Source organism: Bufo gargarizans, chromosome 7, assembly GCF_014858855.1.
Source record: "Bufo gargarizans isolate SCDJY-AF-19 chromosome 7, ASM1485885v1, whole genome shotgun sequence".
Taxonomy (NCBI): domain Eukaryota; kingdom Metazoa; phylum Chordata; class Amphibia; order Anura; family Bufonidae; genus Bufo; species Bufo gargarizans.
The window spans coordinates 76,888,044-76,912,176 of NC_058086.1; the positions used below are offsets into that span (position 1 = coordinate 76,888,044).

The 24,133-nt window shown below is 43.8% G+C and overlaps 1 protein-coding gene across 1 annotated transcript in view; it reads right to left on the bottom strand.

Annotated features, from left to right (window-relative positions):
• The window catches only part of TXN2 (thioredoxin 2), a 172,079-nt gene that overhangs the window by 756 nt on the left and 147,190 nt on the right, over positions 1-24,133 (bottom strand). Inside the window, exon 3 of the mRNA XM_044302245.1 lies at positions 19,011-19,134. Coding sequence (XP_044158180.1) covers positions 19,011-19,134 — 124 coding nt within the window. The remainder of the gene's footprint in view (positions 1-19,010; positions 19,135-24,133) is intronic.

A 24,133-nucleotide genomic window follows, 5' to 3' on the forward strand; every position in this document is an offset into this window, starting at 1 on the left:
TTTGAAGTCACGTTGTGAGGCTTACATAATAGAAACTACACCCCTCAAGGTATTCAAAACTGATTTTACAAACTTGTTACCCCTTTAGGTGTTCCACAAGAATTAAAGGAAAATGGAGTTGAAATTTCAGAATTGCGCTTTTTTGGCAGATTTTCCATTTTAATCCATTTCTTCCAGTAACAAAGCAAGGGTTAAAAGCCAAACAAAGCTCAATATTTATTACCCTGATTCTTTAGATTACAGAAACACCCCATTTGTGATCGTAAACTGCTGTACGGGCACAAGGCAGGGCGCAGAAGGAAAGGAATGCCATATGGTTTTTGGAGGACCATGTCACATTTGAAGACCCCTAGAGTAGAAACTCCAAAAAATGACCACATTTTGGAAACTACGGGATAAGGTGGCAGTTTTGTTGGTACTATTTTAAGGTACATATGATTTTTTGTTGCTCTATATTACACTTTTTGTGAGGAAAGGTAACAAAAAAATAGCTGTTTTGGCACCATTTTTATTTTTTGTTATTTACAACATTCATCTGACAGGTTAGATCATGTGGTATTTTTATAGAGCAGGTTTTTTTTAGCGTCTCCATATTCTGAAATCCATAGTTATTTTTTTGGGCGACTGTCTTATGTAGGGTCTCATTTTTTGCGGCATTGGATTAATGTTTTTTGGTACAATTTTGGAGTGTGTATGACTTTTTGATCGCTTGGCATTACTCTTTTTATGATGTAAGGTGAAAAAAAAATGGCTTTTTTGACACCGTTTTATTTTTTTTATGGTGTTCAACTGAGTGGTTAAGTTATGTGATATTTTTATACAGTAGTTTATTACAGATGCGGCGATAACTAATATGTATACTTTATTTTTATGTATTGAAGTTTTACACAATAACAGCATTTTTTAAACAAAAAAAAATCATGTTTTAGCGTTCCATTTTCTGAAAGCCATATTTTTTTTATTTTTGGGCGACTGTCTCATGTAGGGTCTCATTTTTTGCGGGATAAAATTACGGTTTGATTGGTATGATTTTGGGGTGCATATGACTTTGATTGCTTGGTATTACACACGTATTGGGGTCAGCTCTGACCACCGCACGTGAAAGGGTTAATCCGCCGGCAACACTGCACACACCAATGCGGGCGGATGCAGCAAGGGCCTAGCTATCCGTCACAGCTGGGCCTGTGCTGCGGATTGGGCAGGTCCAGCTCCTTGCCGCATCCTCACGTGCATGTACGTGATGGGATCGGGCGGGTGCAGGAGCTGCATTCGCTCCGGTACATGTACGTGATAATGTGGGAAAAGGTTAACGCTGGGTTCAGACCTGAGCGTTCGCGATGGAGCGCTCTGTATGCGCGATTGTATGGGCGTTTGCAATCGCGCATACAGAGACAAGCGAACGCCCATTGTCGCGCGTTCCCGCTGAAGTCTATGTACGGGAACGCGCGTCGGGCGTTTTACAGCGCGATTGTACGCGCTGTAAAACGCTCAGGTGAGAACCATTCCCATAGGGAATCATTGGTTCTTGACTGTTGAGCATTTTACAGCGCGTAGGAACTCGCTGTAAAACGCTCAGGTGTGAACCCAGCCTAAAAGAATCTCAGATGCTACTTTCAGGTAATGTACCTCTTAGAGAGATCATTTACCTAAAAGATTTCAGTTTGTTTTTCAATTGAGTTGTACAGTTTATAGGTCACATTAAAAAGGTGGAAAAAGTTCTGAAATGATTTATCTTTGTCTCATTTTTTGACATCACAGAAACCTGACATTTTAACGGGTGTGTAGACTTTTTATATCCGTTTTATGTGTGTGTGTGTGTGTGTGTATGTGTGTGTATGTGTGTGTATATATATATATATATATATATATATATATATATACACACACTGCAGCACTTCCAATAGCTGAAAATAGTGGGATCCTTTTATTCACCCATGCGTGCAACGTTTCAGTCCACTTGCTGGGACCATTTTCAAGGGCTTGAAAATGGTCCCAGCAAGTGGACCGAAACGTTGCATGCATGGGTGAATAAAAGGATCCCACTATTTTCACCTACTGGAAGTGCTGCGTTGTGTTTCTTTTTTTTGTTATCGATTTATCACTTTGGTTAAGTGAGATACCACTGGCACCCCTTTTACTGATTACCCAATTAGGTGTGCTGCCCTGATATTTTGTTATTTTGTATCTCTCACATATATATATATATATATACACACACACACATACACACTGTGAGACAGTGACAGGTCTCACGCAGGTTAGAGGCAAGGAAGGGGTGGATAGTTCGGTCCACACCCCTATTCCACCACAGGTGAGACCAGCTGGAAGTAATCGGGCTGGCACAAAGCACCTCCCAGGGTGTCAGCAAGGGGGAGTGTGTTGCCTGTGGACAGAGGCCTGGAGGCTCTGTGTGGTCCAAGCCAGGAGGGCTGAGAGACCACTATTCCCCATGTGTGCTAAGACACTGGACTGGAGGCAGTGGGCATACTGTGCTCTGTACAGCCAGGAGGCTGTGGGACATTGGCTGAGAAAGCTGCTTGTGTTCACAGGGTGTGAACAAGGACTTAGATGAGTCAGGAAACTCTGTGTTAGTTAGAGCCTAGCCGGGCAAGTGTTTATTATTTTATGTGGATGTCACATGTGTTAGGTGAAGCTGCGACTTCATGATAACCTGTATTGGTTGGAGTGTGCACAATAAATGCACGGTTTGGACCTGAAACCTGGTGTCCTAAAGTCGTATCTGTGAGAATGACCCCCAAATAAGAGGTGATCCCTTACAATTGGTGTCGGATGCGAGCAGGTGTCCCTGCTGATAATTAAAAGTGCTGGAAACCAGCTAGTTTGCAGGAGCAGCGGCTGCTGGAAAACTGCTGGTGTTAATATGGACATTTTTTTTCCGTGGTGCGCACTGTGCAGGATTTAAAGGGCCAGAAGCCCAGAGAAGAAACTGACTGTTGTTGTCACTATGAGGTCTGTGCAGACCCACCTGCAGCAGGACTATGCAATGGATGATGGTGATGTCAGAAGATCCGATACGAAAAGATCCTGCGAGTTGGTGATTGGGGGAATCCCGCTGGGGGTCACTCTAGATTCCCGCCAGCAGGTGTCTCGCGTCAGGCTTGAAGTGCTGGACTTTCTGGAGAGAGGGCCAGAGACAGATGTCACCGTGTCTCTGACCTTTATAACAGACTATGGCCCTGTGCAATGGGAGCTCTTAAAATGTGAGACCCTGGAAGTGGAGTTTGTGCTTGGCAAAGACTTCCCATTATTTTGGCAGCTGTGGAGCGGAGAAAATGCTACAAATTGTGTACCTGGAGAATCCGATGAACAGCAGATATGTGCCGTTGCCAAGGGCAACCGTCGGGAAGACAAAGAGGTGGAGAGCGGTGCGGTTCTCAGGAGTGCATATCTTCCCTGCGACTGTGCCCGGAGTCCTAGAGAGGAAGTGCGGAGGTGCAGTAAAGCTGTTGCTAGAAGCAACCACAACCTTGATGAGTCAGAAGGAGAGAATGTCACTGCTTTACCAGAATGGTTGATTACAAAGGGTAAGACTGTTCCTGTTATTAACTATGTGGTAGAGCCATCGACAGTGAGCCGGCGGCAGGGGATATCTGCTGGGCCGGTAGGTAATAAGTCACACAGAGAAAAAACTGTGTCTGAACAGGCGGATAAGCCTGCTGTGATTGCTACCTCGCAGAAACCTGCAGGGGAGAAGGTTTCTGTGTTACCTCAGTTGCCCATGACCAAAGCTAGTTTTGGGATGACAAGGATCCGGGATCCCATGCTAGCCCGGGTAAGAGGTAGCACAATATTGAAACCTGAGACTGGTAAAATAATAAAGGTGCTGGACAGTTGTGCGGATAAGGACTATCCGCTGATTTTCACGGAGTGTGAGACTCCAATGAGAACAGAGACTGATGAACTTGATGTTACAGATAAGCTTATGCATGAGGGAGTGTTGGGGTGTACTTTTCCCTTATGCTGGGAGTTGTGGAGTAATGGAGACACTTCTGCAGAGAGATCAAAAACTCCTGCAGAACCTGTACCTGTCCCTTTAAGTGAGGATCTAAGGGAGCTGCACTTTGACCTGCATGGGGAAAGAATATTGACCATTGGAAACAATGGTGCTGGTCAAATGCAAAGTGATGGTGACAAAAGTGCGGAAATGCATAAGGAAAATGTGACGTCATATGAAATATGTGATAATAATGACATGCCTTTTCCTTTGCAGGCTGTGATTGGGGTAAAAGCTCCCTCTGTTGGTAAACATGTGTCTGATATAAAAGTGTTGATAAATGTTGAAGAAACACCGCTAGGAGACCCCAATGTAGACAATGTGGCGGGGCTAGAGGGTGTACCACACGGACCAAAGGTGGATGTGCAGACTCCACAGGTTTCTATGATTAATAAAATGTCCCAGGTGGGGATTGACTCAGGGGTGCCCCTAGAGGCCAGGGTTAATAATGACACGCGCAGTATAAGTGGCCTATATGCTGTGACAGTTAGCAACTCCGAGAGTGAGACTACCATGTCAAGACCCAGCAAAACTAAAGTGGTTACTAGTAGCGAGTCTAGCGACTAGATGAAAGTTATATTTGACGAGAGTTCAGTCGGGTGACAGCCTAGTGTCTGAAGCTCATATCATGACAGTTGTAGATGACCTGACAGGACAGTACAGCTACAAACTTGAAGATGTTTTCGCTCGCTCTGCACAGTCCCTAGATACACTAGAGATGGGGCTAGCGGTTCTCGCAGAGCAACTGCCGGAATCTCCAGAGGAGTCACATAAAGAGATGAATGAACTGAAGGAACTAAAGTCACTAATAGAAGCGGAAATTCTCCAACTTCAAGAGGAACTTGCAGCTTCTGAGAGATCCAGACTTCATGCAGAGCAGGAAAGAGATGAGCTGGCTAAAGAGGTTCTAAACAGCGCCTCAGAAAAATCTGCTCTTTTGGAGGAGAAAAGACATTTGGAAGCCAGGATGGCTCAACTTGATCAAAAGTTATGTGATCGGATGGTGGACCTGGACCACCAGAGACAAACTGCATCTAGATTGGAGAAGAAACAAAAGAAGTTTGACCAGCTCTTGGTTGAAGAGAAATGCAGATCGGCTCGATATGCCGAAGAACGTGACCGAGCGGAGGCTGATGCTCGAGAGAAAGAGTCCAAGGCCCTCTCCTTGGCTAGAGCCCTTGAAGAAGTGCTTGAGGAGCGAAATGAATTCAAGAGGCTGAACAAGCAACTCAGAGCAGAGATGGAAGCTCTCATGAGCTCAAAAGATGCCATCTATGAGGTGGAGAAGCCTAAGCGTGCTCCTGCACAGCAAGTGGAAAAAAGTGAGAAACCGGAAGAGGAAGATCCTCTGGAAGGTGCCAAGAAGTCAGAGCCTGGTAAGAGTGGGTCTGGAAATGGTGGTGCCAGGGTGCTGGCCAAGGCAGAGAAGGTGGAAAAGGTATCGGCTGAACCAGTTGATGGGGCTGATGTTGATGCAGAGGCAAAGAGTCTCATGACAGTGTGTAACCAGGACCCGATCGCAAAAGACATCCCCTCCGCCTACAAGGCCTTCCAAGTAGCCAGCTGCCTGCTGGGGAAGAAATATGAGGAGATGGACGACCAGTATGCAGATCCGGGCTATTACGATGGGCTGTCTCTCCTGACTCCTCCCCAAAAGGAGAACAGTGTCCTGGGTGAGCCTCTGGAGAAAATGACAGAAGACGAGGAGTCTGCTGAAGACCCTGGTGCCTCCTGTCTCGATGAGAAAGAGGGGGAGGGGTTAACAGGGCAAGTGTATGGTGTCAGTCCGAGAAGGATGAGAAGGCGGTCAAAGAGACTGGAGACTTAGTACCCTTTACCCTCATCCCCTCAGACCCCCCCCCCCACCCCACCCCATTGTTTTTTGTTTCTATTCTTTTCTCCACCTCTCTTTGGAGTTGTTCTCCAGACCAGGATTACCTCCAGTAACTGTAATCTACAGGTTGTATTTATATTTATGTCTCCAACATTTAGAATGCTGTAAAGGCTTGCCGAGGTATTTTTGCTTTGGAAATTGCTAACTTTGTTATGCCTATCGGTGTAGACTCAGATGTCTATGAAACAATAAAAACATTTATTAAAATAAATAAAGAGACTGGAGACTTCAAGAATACAAAGACTGAAAAAGTTAAGGCCAATGTGTTGGTTGACGTGAAGTTCCCAGGTGCTACAGAGACCAAAGTTAAGCCAAAGGGAGCCGCGGCCGAAGTGGCAAAGCCACTAAAGAAGCAGAGGTCTCCAAAACTGCCATAGTAGCTGGGGTAACTACTGCTGAAAAGAAGGAAGAAGTGACCCAGATGCACGTAAAAGAAGCAAGAAGGGGCAAGCATGCTCTGCTGAAGGAGCCCTGCAAAGCAAAGGAGAAAGTGTTGGGATATGACCATGACTGGGAACAGTTCAGGCAAGAGCTGCAGCAGTCCAAGAAAGGACGTGAGGTGCATGTACAGGAGCCAGAGGATCTAAAAAGAGAGAGAGATCAAAATATATGACAGCGCATCATCACTCAGGAAAAAGTAGGAAAAGAGTATCTGGTCATGAGATGGGCACATGAGGCCTTTAGGCAGTTTCGGTTAGGCAAGATGTTGGTTTCAGTGATAAACCAAGCTCTGCTGGTGTGGGTCTGGCAGAACAAAGGGAAGGCAAGTGACACCGAAGTTCCTGGCCTCTGTGAAATAAGAACCGGCAATTTTTTGTGTCAGCGGCAGCTAGTGCTCGCTGACACTGTTACTTAGTGTGGCTGTAAAGCCAATCTGGGCCGGTTCTTATTGGGAGCAGCCAAAGAGCAGGGTGGGTGGCTGTTCCCCACGTCCAGGCCAGGTAGATGCCCTCTCACCAGCCTCCCATGGTTATGCAGGTGTTCACCCTCACGGGCTTGAACAAAGGGGGGGGGGGGGGAATATGTGAGACAGTGACAGGTTTCAAGCAGGTTAGAGGCAAGGAAGGGGTGGATAGTTCGGTCCACACTCCTATTCCACCACAGGTGGGACCAGCTGGAAGTAATCGGGCTGGCACAAAGCACCTCCCAGGGTGTCAGCAAGGGGGGAGTGTGTTGCCTGTTGACAAAGGCCTGGAGGCTCAGTGTGGTCCAAGCCAGGAGGGCTGAGAGACCACTATTCCCCATGTGTGCTGAGACACTGGACTGGAGGCAGTGGGCGTACTGTGCTTTGTACAGCCAGGAGGCTGTGGGACATTGGCTGAGAAAGCTGCTTGTGTTCACAGGGTGTGAACAAGGACTTAGGCGAGTCAGGAAACTCTGTGTTAGTTAGAGCCTAGCCGGGCAAGTGTTTATTATTTTATGTGGGTGTCACATGTGTTAGGTGAAGCTGCGACTTCATGATAACCTGTATTGGTTGGAGTGTGCACAATAAATGCACAGTTTGGACCTGAAACCTGGTGTCCTAAAGTCGTATCTGTGAGAATGACCCCCAAATAAGAGGCGATCCCTTACAACACATACATATACACTATATATATATATATATATATATATATATATACACACACATACATACAGACACACACACACGAAAAATGGCGGCACACTGGCTATAATCAGAAAAAATTGGGTGCACGTTCCAGGGGAAAAGACTTCTTACCCCACCAATGTATCCAGAAAATGGACGGCACTCCAGTTAGAAATTAAGTGATTCCTTTATTTAACCATCCGGTGCAACGTTTCGGCTCCAAAAGCCTTTTTCAAGCAGAGATACAATGCAAGTGAAGGCAAATATATAAGTGAATCGGTGTACAGGTCATGTGACCACATCCCGCCCAGTGGGTGTGTTACAAAAATGTCAGTGACAAAGTAGCAAACAGAAAAAAATAATTACAATGAAACAGGTGATAAGGCAAAGGACAAGATTATACGTGTCCCTTATTTGCATACATCATGTAAATACAAGGACGGACCCATCGATCGGGCACAGAAGACTAATCGATGGATGCGTCCAGTGTGCATAAGGCATACAGAGGGCGGAGCAGGGAGACGATCATGTGGACATACCAAGCCGGTGAGGGGCACATTCCATGCGGCCATTCAGCGCTGTATACACACTAGTGCACAGGCGCGGCGCTACACCAATCGGGGACCAGTGGCAGGAAGACGTTTAGCATCATCAAAACTGGCCAGTGCTCATGCGTCATCACGACGCTGTTCATTGCAGCCTCGGTGTATTGCAGCGCATGCCCAGTACTCATCTGTTCTCAGAGCGCCATCTTTAAAACTGGAAGAATGCCCATACCCCATGTATCACTGTGTGCATGCATCAGACCTGTTACAGAGTAGAGTATAGCGATCTAGACCAGTAGGGACAGCCTGAGGACCAGAGCGCCCACATACTATACCTAGGTAACAACCCACGGCGAACCGCGGTATAGGAAGGGGTGCTTATCAATGGTGTCATACCGCAACCATACTCAGAAGGGTTCTACTCCTACAGGTACACAGATGCCACAGGGGGCAAATCTAACCAGATAGAATGGAGAGTCTGGGTAACACCATCAAGGCTGATATGACAGAATATATATGGGGCCCAAGGTGTTTGCCGGGTCCGGCAGTGCAAAATGTGCAAATGCATGAAACAAACAAAAAATAAAAAATAATAATGATGATAAAAAAATGTGCATAGCTCATAGGAATGACCTCCCCCCCCTGATATGATACTGCGTCCACTTCATCCACATGCTCCATCCCTCCGGGTGCTGGATATAAGTGATCTGTGAGTAAAAAACAGAAAAATATTTTTTTACTGTTAAAACAAAGATTCTTGAAATAAATAAATACACTCTTCTAGTGTGTACACAAGACACTGAGAAGCAACCTGCCGATCATGTGTTGCCCAAGATTCACAAGACCCTCACCGATCCCCCGGGACGTCCCATCGTCTCAGGGTCTGATTCCATCTCCAGCAACATGGCGATCTTTCTCGACAAAGTATTGCGGGAGTTTTCTATTGGGGGGTCCTCCTACATACAGGACACATCAGACTTTCTTGTTAAATTACGGGATACTGATGTGTCGCATGTGTCTTCTATGATGCTTGCATCATTTCATGTGACCTCACTGTACACATCCATAGTACATGAGAGTGGTATCCAGGCAGTTAAGAAAATGTTAATGACGTCATCATATACTCCTCATGCTTCAGAGTTCATAATTGCTTTGCTCAACATTGTTCTTCATCGCAATTTAATTTATTTAAGATGTGTTTTATTTGCAGCAGCGTGGCCACTGGGTCTCACGTGGCCCCCACGTATGCAAATATTTTCATGCGGTGTTTTGAGGAAGATGTCGTCTATCTATCCCACCACTTCAGACATGTGCCGAGGTGGTGCAGCTACATCGACGACATCTTCCTTATATGGACCGGTAGCGAGGGTGAGTTGATTGATTTCCATGGCTTTTTAAACAGCCATGATTCCAATCTACAATTCACTCTCGTTCATTCGAATACAGATATCCAATTCTTGGACACTGACCCTGGGTTTACACCTGAGCGTTTCTCAAACGCGCGTTTTACGCGCGTTTTTGTCGCGCGTTCTTATGCGCCTTTTTTGTAATAGTAAACGCGCGTTTGACGCGCGTTTGTGTCATTGACTGCAGTGTCCTATGGCCACAAACGCGCGTCAAAACGCCCCAAAGAAGCTCAAGTACTTGTTTGAGCGTCGGGCGTTTTACAGCGCGTTCGTACGCGCTGTAAAACGCCCAGGTGTGAACCATTCCCATAGGGAAGCATTGGATTTCATGTCTTGAGCGTTTTACAGCGCGTTTGAACGCGCTGTAAAACGCTCAGGTGTGAACCCAGGGTAAAGCTGTGCTTAGTGGAGGTGTGCTGCACACATAGTTATACATTAAACCCACCGACACTAATACCTTCTTGTGTTATAACAGCTCTCATCCCAGGAGAATGGTTCAGTCACTCCCGTTCTCCCAGTTCCTCAGGGTAAAACGTGTTGTGTCTGACGAGCAGAAGTCCAATGCAACCCTGGAGTCCATGGCTGCTAGATTTCGCAATAGGGGATACCTGAAACAATTATTAGTCGAGCACATGGACAGGGTTCGCGGTCTTGATAGGGGTGAATTACTGTCGTAGCGGAAGACGGTAAGGAAAACTGACAGGATTCCGTTTGTGTCAGTTTATAGTGAACTTAGCCCCCAGATCAGAAACATTGGGATCTCCTGGGGTCTTGCTTTAAGGAGATTCCTGAGTTTCAATATCCACCACTGTTCTCCTATCGGCGTTCAAGGAATCTACGAGACCACTTGGTTAGAGCAGACATTGGCTCAAAGGGGTCCTCCAGAAAAACTACTTTGATGCAGCCCGGTTTGGGTTGTTTTCCCTGCTTGGGGTGCGTCAATTGTAGATATATCCGAAAAGGGAAAACATTTGTGCACCCCAGCACAGGTGAGTCTTATAACATTTTGTTTAATCTCACATGTAACTCAAGTTACGTTATCTATGTGTTATCCTGCCCGTGTAACTTGCTTTACGTGGGCGAAATGACGACCGACCTCAAAACCCGCTTGAACAACCATCGTCTGAGTATCCGGAAGAAACGTTTGGATTTACCGGTATCCAAGCATTTCTCTGAGGCTAAGCACAAGGAGGGTGATCTGAGGTGTTGGATCCTCGATCATATACCTCAGCCCAGACGTGGTGGCGATAGGTCGAAGTTACTCAAGCGCAAGGAACTAAGCTGAATTTATAGATTGGACAGTTTAAGACCAAATGGGTTAAATATAGAATTCAAATTTAGGGGATGTGGTATGAGGTGTGGCTTGCCTCCTTTGATCGGCAGGTTGCTTCTCAGTGTCTTGTGTACACACTAGGAGAGTGTGTTTATTTCAAGAATCTCTGTTTTAACAGTAAAAAAATATTTTTCTTTTTTTTTTTCTTTTTTTTACTCACAGATCACTTATATCCAGCACCCGGAGGGATGGAGCATGTGGATGAAGTGGACGCAGTATCATATCCGGGAGGGAGGTCATTCCTATGAGCTATGCGCATTTTTTTTAATCATTATTATGTTTCTTTTTTTTTTTTTGTTTGTTTGTTTGTTTTATGCATTTGCACATTTTACACTGCTGGACCCGGCGAACACCTTGGGACCCATATATATTCTGTCATATCAGCCTTGATGGTGTTACCCAGACTCTCCATTCTATCTGGTTAGATTTGCCCCCTGTGGCATCTGTGTACCTGTAGGAGGAGAACCCTCCTGAGTATGGTTGCAGTATGACACCCTTGATAAGCACCCCTTACTATACCGCGGTTCGCCGTGGGGGTTGTGGGTTGTTACCTGGGTATAGTATGTGGGCGCTCTGGTCCTCAGGCTGTCCCTACTGGTCTAGATCGCTATACTCTATTCTGTAACAGGTCTGATGCTTGCACACAGTGATACATGTATGGGTATGGGCATTCTTCCCGTTTTAAAGATGGCGCTCCGAGAACAGATGAGTACTGGGCATGCGCTGCAATACACCGAGGCTGCAATGAACGGCGTCGTGAAGACGCATGAGCACTGGCCAGTTTTGATGATGCTCGACGTCTTCCTGCCACTGGTCCCCGATTGGTGTAGCACCGCACCTGTGAACTAGTGTGTATACAACGCTGAATGGCCGCATGGAATGTGCCCCTCACCGGCTTGGTATGTCCACATGATAGTCTCCCTGCTCCGCCCCCTGTATGCCTTATGCACACTGGACGCATCCATCGATTAGTCTTCTGTGCCCAATCGATGGGTCCGTCCTTGTATTTACATGATGTATGCAAATACGGGACATGTATAATCTTGTCCTTTGCCTTATCACCTGTTTCATTGTAATTATTTTTTTCTGTTTGCTACTTTGTCACTGAAATTTTTGTAACACACCCACTGGGCGGGATGTGGTCACATGACCTGTACACTGATTCACTTATATATTTGCTTTCACTTGCATTGTATCTCTGCTTGAAAAAGGCTCATTTTGGAGCCGAAACGTTGCACCGGATGGTTGAATAAAGGAATCACTTAATTTCATCTAACTGGAGTGCCGTCCATTTTCTGGATATATATATATATATATATATATATATATATATATAATTTATTTAGATGGCTAACACAATCTTTATTACTGTGGTCAGTCTGTGATTGTTACACAGTTCTGTGGATCACTGTAATAGAGTGTTTATAATACAGTAAATGTCAATACTAGACAATTAAATACTATACTATATATAGTATATGTACATTAAATACATATACTATATATCACCATTAAGGATGAGCGAATTTCATATTTGGAAGTTCAATTTATACAATTTATTAATATAGCACCACCAAATTCGCAGCGCTTTACAAATTCATAGAGGTTATGTACGAAAGAAAACTAACTGGCTAATATGCAACTGAAACACTAGACGTTAGGGCCCTGCTTGCAAGAGCTTACAATTTGGAATTGGGGGTGACACATAAGGTAGTTAATTGTGATAAGTAGGATTCGAGCCATTATTGAACTGACAGGAGTGGTGCCGGACGATCTGCTTCGGGTTTGGGACAAATAGAGGATCAAGTTCAGCTCAGAGGAGTTGGTGGGGAAGAGGTTTAGTCGGGGAATAGTCAGTTTAGGTAGCTTGATAAGTCTGCCTGAAAAGATGTGTTTTCAAGGCACGTTTGAAGGTGGAGAAGTTGTGGACTGGCCTAGTATTCCGGGGCAGAGTATTCCAGAGAGTAGGTGCAGCTCGAGAAAAGTCTTGAAGATGGGAGTGAGAGGTACGAATTAGGCTACTTTCACACTGGCGTTTCTGGGTCCACTTGTGAGATCCGTTTCAGGGCTCTCACAAGCGGCCCAAAACGGATCAGTTCAGCCCCAATGCATTCTGAATAGATAAGGATCCGTTCAGAATGCATCAATTTGGCTGCGTTTGGTGTCAGTTACGTTTTTTTAGACATCACTAAAACGCAGCTTGCAGCGTTTTGGTGACCGTCTGAATATGCGGAGCCTAACGGATCTGTCTAGACTTACAATTTAAGTCAATGGGGAAGGATCCATTTTTCACTTACACAATATGGTGCAATTGAGAACGGATCTGTCCCCCATTGACTTTCAATGTAAGTCGAGACTGATCCGTTTTGACATCATTTTTTTGAATGAATAATGCAAACGGATCCGTTATTAACGGATAAAAGCGTTTGCATTATTCGTGCGGATCCGTCTGTGCAGATACAAGACGGATCTGCACAAAACGCGAGTGTGAAAGTAGCCTTATGGAGGTTATTAATCTTAGGTCGCTAACAGAACAGAGAGCACGAGTAGGGTGGTAGATGGAGATGAGGGAGGAGATGTATGGAGGTGCGGCGTTGTGCAGAGCTTTGTGGGTGAGGGTGAGAAGTTTGAACTGTATTATGTGGTGGATGGGCAACCAGTGAAGTGACTGGCACAGGCTAGTAGCATCAGTGTAGCTGTTGGATGGATAGATGAGCCTGGCTGCAGCATTTAGGACAGACTGAAGGGGGGAGAGTTTAGTGAGAGGGAGATCGATTAGTAATGCGTTGTAGTAGTCAAGACGAGAATGAATCAGGGCAACAACAAGAGTTTTTGCCGTTTCAACTGTAAGAAAAGGGTGGATTCTGGCGATATTCTTGAGGTGCAGACGACAAGAGCGTGTAAGTGATTGAATATGAGGAACAAGGGAAAGATCAGAGTCAAATGTGGCACAGGAGTTATGATAGTGCTGCAGACCAAAATTGAAATATCAAGTTTAGGCTACTTTCACACTAGCGTTCGATCGGATCCGTTCTGAACGGATCCGCTCATATTAATGCAGACGGTGGCTCCGTTCAGAACGGATCCGTCTGCATTATAACTTAGAAAAAGTGTGAAAGTAGCCTGAGCGGATCCGTTCAGACTTTACATTGAAAGTCAATGGGGGACGGATCCGCTTGAAGATTGAGCCATATGGTGTCATCTTCAAGCGGATCCGTCCCCATTGACTTACATTGTAAGTCGGAACGGATCCGCTCGCCTCCGCACGGCCAGGCGGACACCCGAACGCTGCTTGCAGCGAAAGCCAAATCTACTGATAGTCTGTCCGATGGGGGCTGTATAGCGGGATTAGAGTAGAGGACCTAGTACTGAGATAACACAATTCCATGACCGAATGCCTTTAGAGGCATTCCGTTATTCATTTTGTCATAATAGAAGTCTATAGGCTACAAAACGGATCCATCCAGTTTACGTTATGCAGCAGAAGACTGAAGAACCAAGCTAAACAAACACCAATTTTTTAAGCCTCTCATTATAATAGAGACCTATGGGTGGATGTTTAACTCTGAATGGACGTTCTAGAACGTCCATTCAGAGATCGCAGCTGCACGCTAATTGTGCAGCTGCTGAGCAGGGGTCCCACTGTCAGTGACAGCAGGGCAACCCAGAGAGAAGGCAGGGACAGTTCCTGGGTGTCCCTGCCTTCTAGATCACTGCATACACAGCGCTCACCGAGTGCTGTGTATACAGAGCAGGCAGGCTATGCGCTTCCTCTTCCAGCCCGGTGGTCATGTGACCGCCGGGGCAGGGAGAGTGCAGGATCTGTCGGGTCTTCCATAGACCACGATCAGCCCTGCACTGAGGCTGAACAGCACAATATAGTGCAGAAGAAATCAATATTGATTTTTTTTTTTTATTATTAAGTCAAATGTCCCCCAGAGGTCTTGTATGAACTTATGGGAGACACAAAGTGTAAAGTATTTTTTTTTTTAAATAGTGTTTCATAAAAAATAAAGTTTAACATTAAAAAAAATATATTAACAATAGCAAAAAATAAATAAAACAGACATACTATATTTGGTACTGCCGCGTCAGTGACGGCTGGCTCTATAAATATATCACATGATCCACCCTGTCCGATAAACACCATTAAAAAATGTCAAAAAAAGCCATTTTTTGTCACCTTACAGCACAAAAAGTTTAACATGTAGTGATCAAAAAGGCCCATGTCCCACAAAATGGAACTAATAAAGCAGTCACCTCATCATGCAAAAAATGAGTCCCTACATAAGAAAATTGCTCTAAATAGAATATACAGGTCCTTCTAAAAAAATTAGCATATTGTGATAAAGTTCATTATTTTCTGTAATGTACTGATAAACATTAGACTTTCATATATTTTAGATTCATTACACACCAACTGAAGTAGTTCAAGCCTGTTATTGTTTTAATATTGATGATTTTGGCATACAGCTCATGAAAACCCAAATTTCCTATCTCAAAAAATTAGCATATTTCATCAGACCAATAAAAGAAAAGTGTTTTTAATACAAAAAAAGTCAACCTTCAAATAATTATGTTCAGTTATGCACTCAATACTTGGTCAGGAATCCTTTTGCAGAAATGACTGCTTCAATGCGGCATGGCATGGAGGCAATCAGCCTGTGGCACTGCTGAGGTGTTATGGAGGCCCAGGATGCTTCGATAGCGGCCTTAAGCTCATCCAGAGTGTTGGGTCTTGCGTCTCTCAACTTTCTCTTCCCAATATCCCACAGATTCTCTATGGGGTTCAGGTCAGGAGAGTTGGCAGGCCAATTGAGCACAGTAATACCATGGTCAGTAAACCATTTACCAGTGGTTTTGGCACTGTGAGCAGGTGCCAGGTCGTGCTGAAAAATGAAATCTTCATCTCCATAAAGCTTTTCAGCAGATGGAAGCATGAAGTGCTCCAAAATCTCCTGACAGCTAGCTGCATTGACCCTGCCATTGATAAAACACAGTGGACCAACACCAGCAGCTGACATGGCACCCCAGACCATCACTGACTGTGGGTACTTGACACTGGACTTCAGGCATTTTGGCATTTCCCTCTCCCCAGTCTTCCTCCAGACTCTGGCACCTTGATTTCCGAATGACGTGCAAAATTTGCTTTCATCCGAAAAAAGTACTTTGGACCACTGAGCAACAGTCCAGTGCTGCTTCTCTGTAGCCCTGGTCAGGCGCTTCTGCCGCTGTTTCTGGGGAATGCGGCACCTGCAGCCCATTTCCTGCACACGCCTGTACACGGTGGCTCTGGATGTTTCTACTCCAGACTCAGTCCACTGCTTCCGCAGGTCCCCCAAGGTCTGGAATCGGTCCTTCTCCACAATCTTCCTCAGGGTCCGGTCACCTCTTCTCGTTGTGCAGCGTTTTCTGCCACACTTTTTCCTTCCCACAGACTTCCCACTGAGGTGCCTTGATACAGCACTCTGGGAACAGTCTATTCGTTCAGAAATTTCTTTCTGTGTCTTACCCTCTTGCTTGAGGGTGTCAGTGATGGCCTTCTGGACAGCAGTCAGGTCGGCAGTCTTACCCATGATTGCGGTTTTGAGTAATGAACCAGGCTGGGAGTTTTTAAAAGCCTCAGGAATCTTTTGCAGGTGTTTAGAATTAATTAGTTGATTCAGATGATTAGGTTAATAGCTCGTTTAGAGAACCTTTTCATGATATGCTAATTTTTTTAGATAGGAATTTTGGGTTTTCATGAGCTGTATGCCAAAATCATCAATATTAAAACAATAAAAGGCTTGAACTACTTCAGTTGGTGTGTAATGAATCTAAAATATATGAAAGTCTAATGTTTATCAGTACATTACAGAAAATAATGAACTTTATCACAATATGCTAATTTTTTGAGAAGGACCTGTATATATTCTCAGAACATGGAGACATTAAAAAAATTTTGGTTAAAAAAATATTATTGTGTTAAAGTGATATAAATGAAAAAAAAGTAGACATATTAGGAATCGCCATCCCTATAAAAATATCACATGACCCAACCCCCTCAGGTAAGCGCTGTAAAAAATAAATAAAATAAACAGTGCCTCAAAAAGTCATATGCACCCCAAAATATGATTTTTGGTTTTGTTTAAAAAATATTATGTAAAACTTTAATAAATAAAACAAAGTATACATATTAGGTATTGACACGTCCGTAACAACCGGCTCTATAAAAATATCACATGACCTAACCCCTCAGATGAACACCGTCCAAAATACAAAAAATAAAATAAAAACTGTGCTAAAAAAACATTTTGTCACCTTACATCACCAAAAGTGCAACACCAAGCGATCAAAGAGGCATATGCCCCTCAAAATAGTATGGACTGCCTCATCCTACCCAAGACAAAAGATAAAAACTATGGCTCTCAGAATATGGAGACACTAAAATAAAAATAAAAATTGTTTCAAAAATGATATTATGTAAAACTTAAATAAATAAAAGAAAGTATACATATTAGATAATCGCCATGACCTAACCTATCAGGTGAACACCATAAAAAAAAAAAAATATAAAAACCGTGTCAAAAAAGCAATTTTTTTTCACCTTACATCACAGAAAGCGATCAAAAAGTCATATGCACCCCAAAAAAGTACCATACAGTCATCTCATCCCACAAAAATTATACCCTACTTAAGACAATCGCCTATGGCTCTCAGACTATGGGGACACTAAAATGTTTTTTTTTTGTTTCAAAAATATTATTGTGTAAAACTTTTTTTTTATATTGGGTATCGCCGCCTCCGTAAGAACCTGCTGTATAAAAATATGACATTACCTAACCCCTCAGGTGAACACCGTAAAAAAATAAAAATAAAAGTTACATCACAAAAACTGTAATACCAAGTGATCAAAAAGTCATATGTATCGTAAAATAGTACCAATCAAACCGTCATCTAATACGGAAAAAAAAATAAGCCGCTACATAAGCCAAATAGCCCCCCAAAAATAAAAAAATAAATAAAATATGGCTTACAGAATGCTTTATTATGTAAAACGGAAACTAACAACCATTTGGTATTGTCGCGTCCGTAACAACCTGCTCTATAAAAATAGCACATAATCTAACCTATCAGATGAACATTGTAAATAACAAAAAATAAAAAAAAGGTGCCAAAACAGCTAGTTTTTGTTAACTTGCCTCACAAATAGTGTAATAAAGAGCAACCGAAAATCATATGTACTCTAAAATAGTACCAACAAAACTGCCACCTTTATCCCGTAGTTTCCAAAATGGGGTAACTTTTTTGGCGTTTCTACTCTAGGGGTCATCAGGGGGGCTTCTAATCGGGCATGGTGTCAAAAAACCAGTCCAGCAAAATCTGCATTCCAAAAACCTTATGGCGTTCCTTTTCTTCTGCGGCCTGCCGTGTGGCCATACAGCAGTTTACGACCACATATGGGGTGTTTCTGTAAATAAATATTGAGTTTTGGCTGGCTGTTAACCCTTGCTTTGTTACTGAAAAAAAATGGATTAAAACTGAAAATTTGCCAAAAAATGGGGTGTAGTTTCAATTTTTTTGGGGTGGTTTCTTTTATGTAAGCCTCACAAAGTGACTTCAGACCTGAACTTGTTCTTAAAAAGTGGGTTTTGGAAATTTTCAGAAAAATTTCAAAATTTGCTTCTAAACTTTAAGCCTTGTAATGTCCCCCAAAAATAAAATGACATTCACAAAATGATCCAAACATGAAGTAGACATATGGGGAATGTAAAGTAATAACTATTTTTGGAAGTATTACTATTCATTAGAAAAAGTAGAGAAATTGAAATTTTCTAATTTTTCGAAATTTTGGGTAAATTTGGTATTTTCTTATAATTAAAAATGAAATGTTTTGACTCAATTTTACCACGGTCATGAAGTACAATGTGTGACGAGAAAAGAATCTCAGAATGGCCTAGATAAGTAAAAGCCTTTTAAAGTTTTTACCACAAAGTGACACGTCAGATTAGCAAAAAATTGCTGTCAGAAAAGGGGAAATGGCCTGGATGTGAAGTGGTTAATATTAAAAGTAATATGATGATCTGAAACATTCAAATGTGACAAATATGTAAAAATAGAATAAATTGGGAAGGGGCAAATACTTTTTGACAGCACTCTGTTACTGTATCTTAATCATATGTGGATGCTTGTCTTCGACTGCCTTTCTTCTAGTAAAAATTTGTTTGACCATAAGTGAGCAAAACATACCTTATATTCAAGAGCAAGATCAGTATGATCATCTATATCAACTTTTGCCATCAAAACTTTCCCTTGCTGTTTAGCAACCATCTTTTCCAAGCGAGGGCCCAAAATCTTGCATGGACCACACCATCTGAAAAATAACAGAATACAAATATTCCACTTTAAAACATTTTACAGTTAAATGCAGGGTGGATAAAAATCATTGATTGTATTTAATTTTTTTTTAAATATTAAATGCTTTTTGAGGAAAATATATTACCATCCAAAGGTTATTCCATCATGAAATAAAGATTAGTTTTTTAATTATGTAGAATAAGGCTGTATAGTTTTTTTTGGTAAATAAATTCCATTAATCCATTCACAATGGGAGGGAAGAAAGGGCACCAGATGTAAGGCAGCTATCCTATAAGTCAATATTCAGCTCTTAAAATAAGCCTTGAGACATGACTTGGATATTAAATAAGCCAGGACCTCATCTGCAGACAGCTGTTTCGGGGTGACTGCCCCTCATCAGTGCAGAGCAGAGAGTACTGGCTTAACTGGGTAGGAGGACTGTGTCCAAAACAGCTGTCTGCAGATGAGTTGCTGGCTTATTTAATATCCAAATCATGTCTCAAGGCTTATTTTAAGAGCGGAATATTGACTTATAGGATAGCAGCCTTACATCTGGTGGCATAATAGGCAAAGCTTGCTAAGAGCTCATTTGCATTTCTCCCCTCCCAGAATTCCATAGAAGCATGTATTCATCTCCGTACAGTATTAGAATGTATGGGCTCCAATGAGCTGAAGTCAGAAGTACCTCGGAACCGAAGCAAAGTTTGGTTTCAAGCTTTAAAGTGGTTTTCCACTTTAAAAATCAACTACTGAAGCTATAACTTACTTCTGCTCATCGGAGCCCATACAATCTAATACTATACGGAGACAAATCTTCGTACAGTATCATTACGAAGTTTTGAACGAAGCGACTTAAGATTAAGCATCCGAAGCTCGCTTCGCTCAACTATAAGTGAAACAGCTATAGCCTGATTATCCAGGAACAGTATTATACCCACTGGGACAGTTCTAAGGGTCACTTCACTAAGAGTGCACTTAGAGCAGCCTATCCCTAGGTTGCTGTGGATGCTTTCAATGTCTCCAAATGCCTTAAGGAAATGGATCTTTCAGGTCTAGGGTTCCAGCTATGATATGTTAACTGCTGGAACTGCTAGTTCCAAACAGATATGTCATCAGCCAAGTTTATGGCCTAGATTACCACAGGTGCATTTACTCTCTAGTTTAGACTGAGCATAATGCTTCCAGGTAAACCTCTGTAGGTTATAGTAGGAGTCAAGTAGATGCTTTGGCTCAGAGCTGGATAAAATAAATGGAGACCTTATCAGATATTAAATGTATATCATTCAGTCCATCAGGGTAAAATGGAACATCTCCTCTGAGGTTCCAGAATATAAATACAGAGACAAGAGACTTAAAAGCCTTTACAGGGTCAGTCAGGGTGGCTGCATAGTCTAGACTCTGAGCTAAGGTGGCCCTACTGCAAGCCACAGCCACCTTAATCATATTGTCACGATCAGTGTGGGGGGAAACTCCACACTAAACACAGGAGGGAGGGGGGGGACACTAACTGGGCCTGGAAACTAGGGAAGAAACAGGTCACCTCCTAGACCAGTGTTTCCCAACCAGTGTGCCTCCAGCTGTTGCAAAACTACAACTCCCAGTATGCCTCAACAGCCTTTGGCTGTGCGGGCATGCTGGGAGTTGTAGTTTTGCAACAGCTGGAGGCACACTGGTTGGGAAACACTGTCCTAGACAACCCGAATCCAGGACCTAACTATCTATCAATATGAATAGACCCCGAAGGTAGGAATATTAATATGCAGGATACCTAGGCCTTTATGTCCCTATTAGGCCCTGGAAAAGGTTAGGACGAGAGACAACCCATTTCCTCCCCAGATGATGGATGAATGGAAGACTCTGTCTCAGGTCCAGATACAAACAGGGAAAATAACAACACAAACAAACGTGACACTTAACTTCTGTAGAGGTGGACGATCAGGAACACAAAGACAAACTCACACCAGCTCAGCCAAACCCAAATGAAACCATCTATCGCATAGTCAGAAGGGTGGAGTCAGACTATAAAGGGTAGAAGTGATGACTTGTGATGAGCGAGCATGCTCGGCCGAATACCTGTTCAGCTCGAACAGCTATGCTCGGCACATAGCAGTACTCGGCCAAGTACCATATGGGCTCGAGCGCCAAGCTCAAGTCTCCTCCCGCACGTTTCGCGGCTGCTAAGTAGCCAATAAATGTGCAGGTAAGTACTGCCATCACTGTAATTACAGTGGCATTACAGTGATTGGCTGGCCGGAATGCGTCATTGGGCGCTATATAGCATCCGATGACGCGGGTTCGGCTCATTGCGAGTCAGGGAGAGCTGCGCTTAGGAAGGGACAGATAGTGCTGGGAGATTGTTATCGCAATATATTCCAGTGAATAACGTTTTAACCACTTCAACCCCCCCTAGCTGAAACCCCCTTAATGACCAGGCCACTTTTTACACTTCTGCACTATACTACTTTTACCGTTTATTGCTCGGTCATGCAACTTACCACCCAAATGAATTTTACCTCCTTTTCTTCTCACTAATAGAGCTTTCATTTGGAGGTATTTCATTGCTGCTGACATTTTTTACTTTTTTTGTTATTAATCGAAATTTATTTTTCAGTTTCAGTTGTAAAATGTTGCAAAAAAAAAAAAAAAACGACATCCATATATAAATTTTTCGCAAAATTTATTGTTCTACATGTCTTTTGATTAAAAAAAAAATGTTTGGGTAAAAGTTATAGTGTTTACAAACTATGTTACAATAATGTGAATTTCCGCTTTTTGAAACAGCTCTGACTTCCTGAGCACCTGTCATGTTTCCTGAGGTTCTTTAAGGACTATTGTGTGTGGTGGCAATTTAATTGTGCAAAGTAGTTATCGATTTTTTTTAATTTTTTTTATACTTTGTGAAATGACGATTCTTTTGCTATATAGGTGTCTGCAGTGACTTGTGACATCTGTGCAGCAATACCTTCTGTGTGTCAGGGGCAAAGATAGGAAGACAATTAGTGAAAACATTTATTTATTTTTCCACCATAATCTATCCAGATTTTTGCTGACAACGGTGTAATTCTGTGAATTGCATGATCTGTGCTTCAACACCTTGTGTGGTTGTCAGGCTCAGATATAGTGAAAAATATAAATATAAACTACATCAGAAAACATTGTCTGCACTGCAGATTCCAATAATCTGGGCCTAAAATACTGTCCATAGACTGTGGTGTTCTGTGACATATACTGTACTGCATCCGAAAACTGTGTCTTTAGCGTACAGTAAAAAAATCTGCGCCAAATCTAGTGACAAAACCATTAATATGAAGAGTCTGGTCAACCGAATCTTCACTCTGATCATCCTTTCTCCCACCATGGAGAGGCTTGCCAAACGAGTGATCCCACACTCAGATATTTTAAGGAGCTCTTTCCAGTGCCACTATTACATTTGGCCTTCGCGCCCAGCACGCTTGAAGAGGGAGCTGAAATATTGTGCCCTGATTCCCAACCTCTTCAGCCTTCACAGTCTCAAGAAGATGACGGTGGTTGAGCAGAGTGAGGAAGTGGAAGAGGAGGTGGTTGACGAGGAGGTTACTGACCCAACATGGGAAGGTGAAAAGCTGAGCAAGGACAGCAGTACAGAGTACGCAGCACCGCAACAGGCTGGAAGAGGCAGTGGGGTTGCAAAAGGGAGAAGTTGGCCCACAGCAAACAGGTCCGCAACTGTTACACAGAGCACCCACATGCGTAAATCTAAATCTACCTTGCCAAGGGGTAGGTCTTCCTCAGAATAGCGTGGTATGGAGTGGAGGTTTGCAACCTGTGCTGTACCAAAATAAGACTGGGCGTGAACACTAGCAACCTCACCACCACCAGCATGATCCGCCACATGGCATCCAAGCACGCTAATAAGTGGGCCGAACGGCTGGGTCCGAGGGTCACATCACTGCCTCGTCTTCCCCTGTGTTACGCACTGCTGGCCAATCCCCTGTCGAAGGCGCAGGCCCGGATGCCCCTCGCCCTGCACCTGGACCTTCGCATGAACCATCAGCAACAACATCCACTTCCCTGTCCCAGCGCAGTGTCCAAATGTCCATAACAGTCATTTGAACGCAAGCGCAAATACCCACCAACAGGCCATAGCACTAAATGCGCAACTTTCTAAATTACTGGACCTTGAAATGTTGCCATTTAGGCTTGTGGACACTGAGGCTTTACGCAGCCTGATGTTGGCGGCCGTCCCTCGCTACGCAGTCCCCATCCGCTACTATTTTTCATGGTGTGCCGTGCCCGCTTTACACCAGCATGTGTCCCAGAACATCACCTGTGTCCTGACCAATGCAATTATTGGGAAGGTCCAATTCACCACGGTCACATGACAAGTGCGAGTGGCCAGGGACGCTACATTTCCCTGACCGCACACTAGGTGAATGTTGTGGAGGCCGGGAGCGAGTCGTATCCTGTGGGCCCTACGTCCATCATGGTCTGCGCCAGCAGCTATGTTACCGGCTCCAACCCACACTTCTTCTCTGCCACCTCCTCCTCCACTTCCACCTCCAGCAGCAGTCAGCCATCAGTCGCTATCTGGAAGCAGTGTAGCACTGCTGTGGGTAAGCATCAACAGGCCGTGCTGAAGCTGATCTGCTTAGGGGACAAATAGCACACCGCCGCAGAGCTGTGGCAGGGTATAAGGGACCAGTCCGAGCTGTGGCTCTCGCCACTCAACCTAAAACCAGGCATGGTTGTGTCTGACAATGGCCGTAACTTGGTGTCGGCTTTGGAGCTCGGCAACCTGACACACATCCCATGCCTAGCCCACATCTTAAACTTAGTGGTTCAGCAGTTTATCAAAACTTACCCCAATTTGCCAGAGCTACTAGTGAAGATGGGCGCTGTGTGCCCATTTCCGCAAGTTGTCCACAGCTTCAGCCAGTCTGTCAATGCTGCAGGAGCGCTTGCGGCTTCCAGCTCACTGACTGTTGTGTGACGTGAGCACGCTCTGGAACTCTACATTCCACATGTTGGCCAGGCTT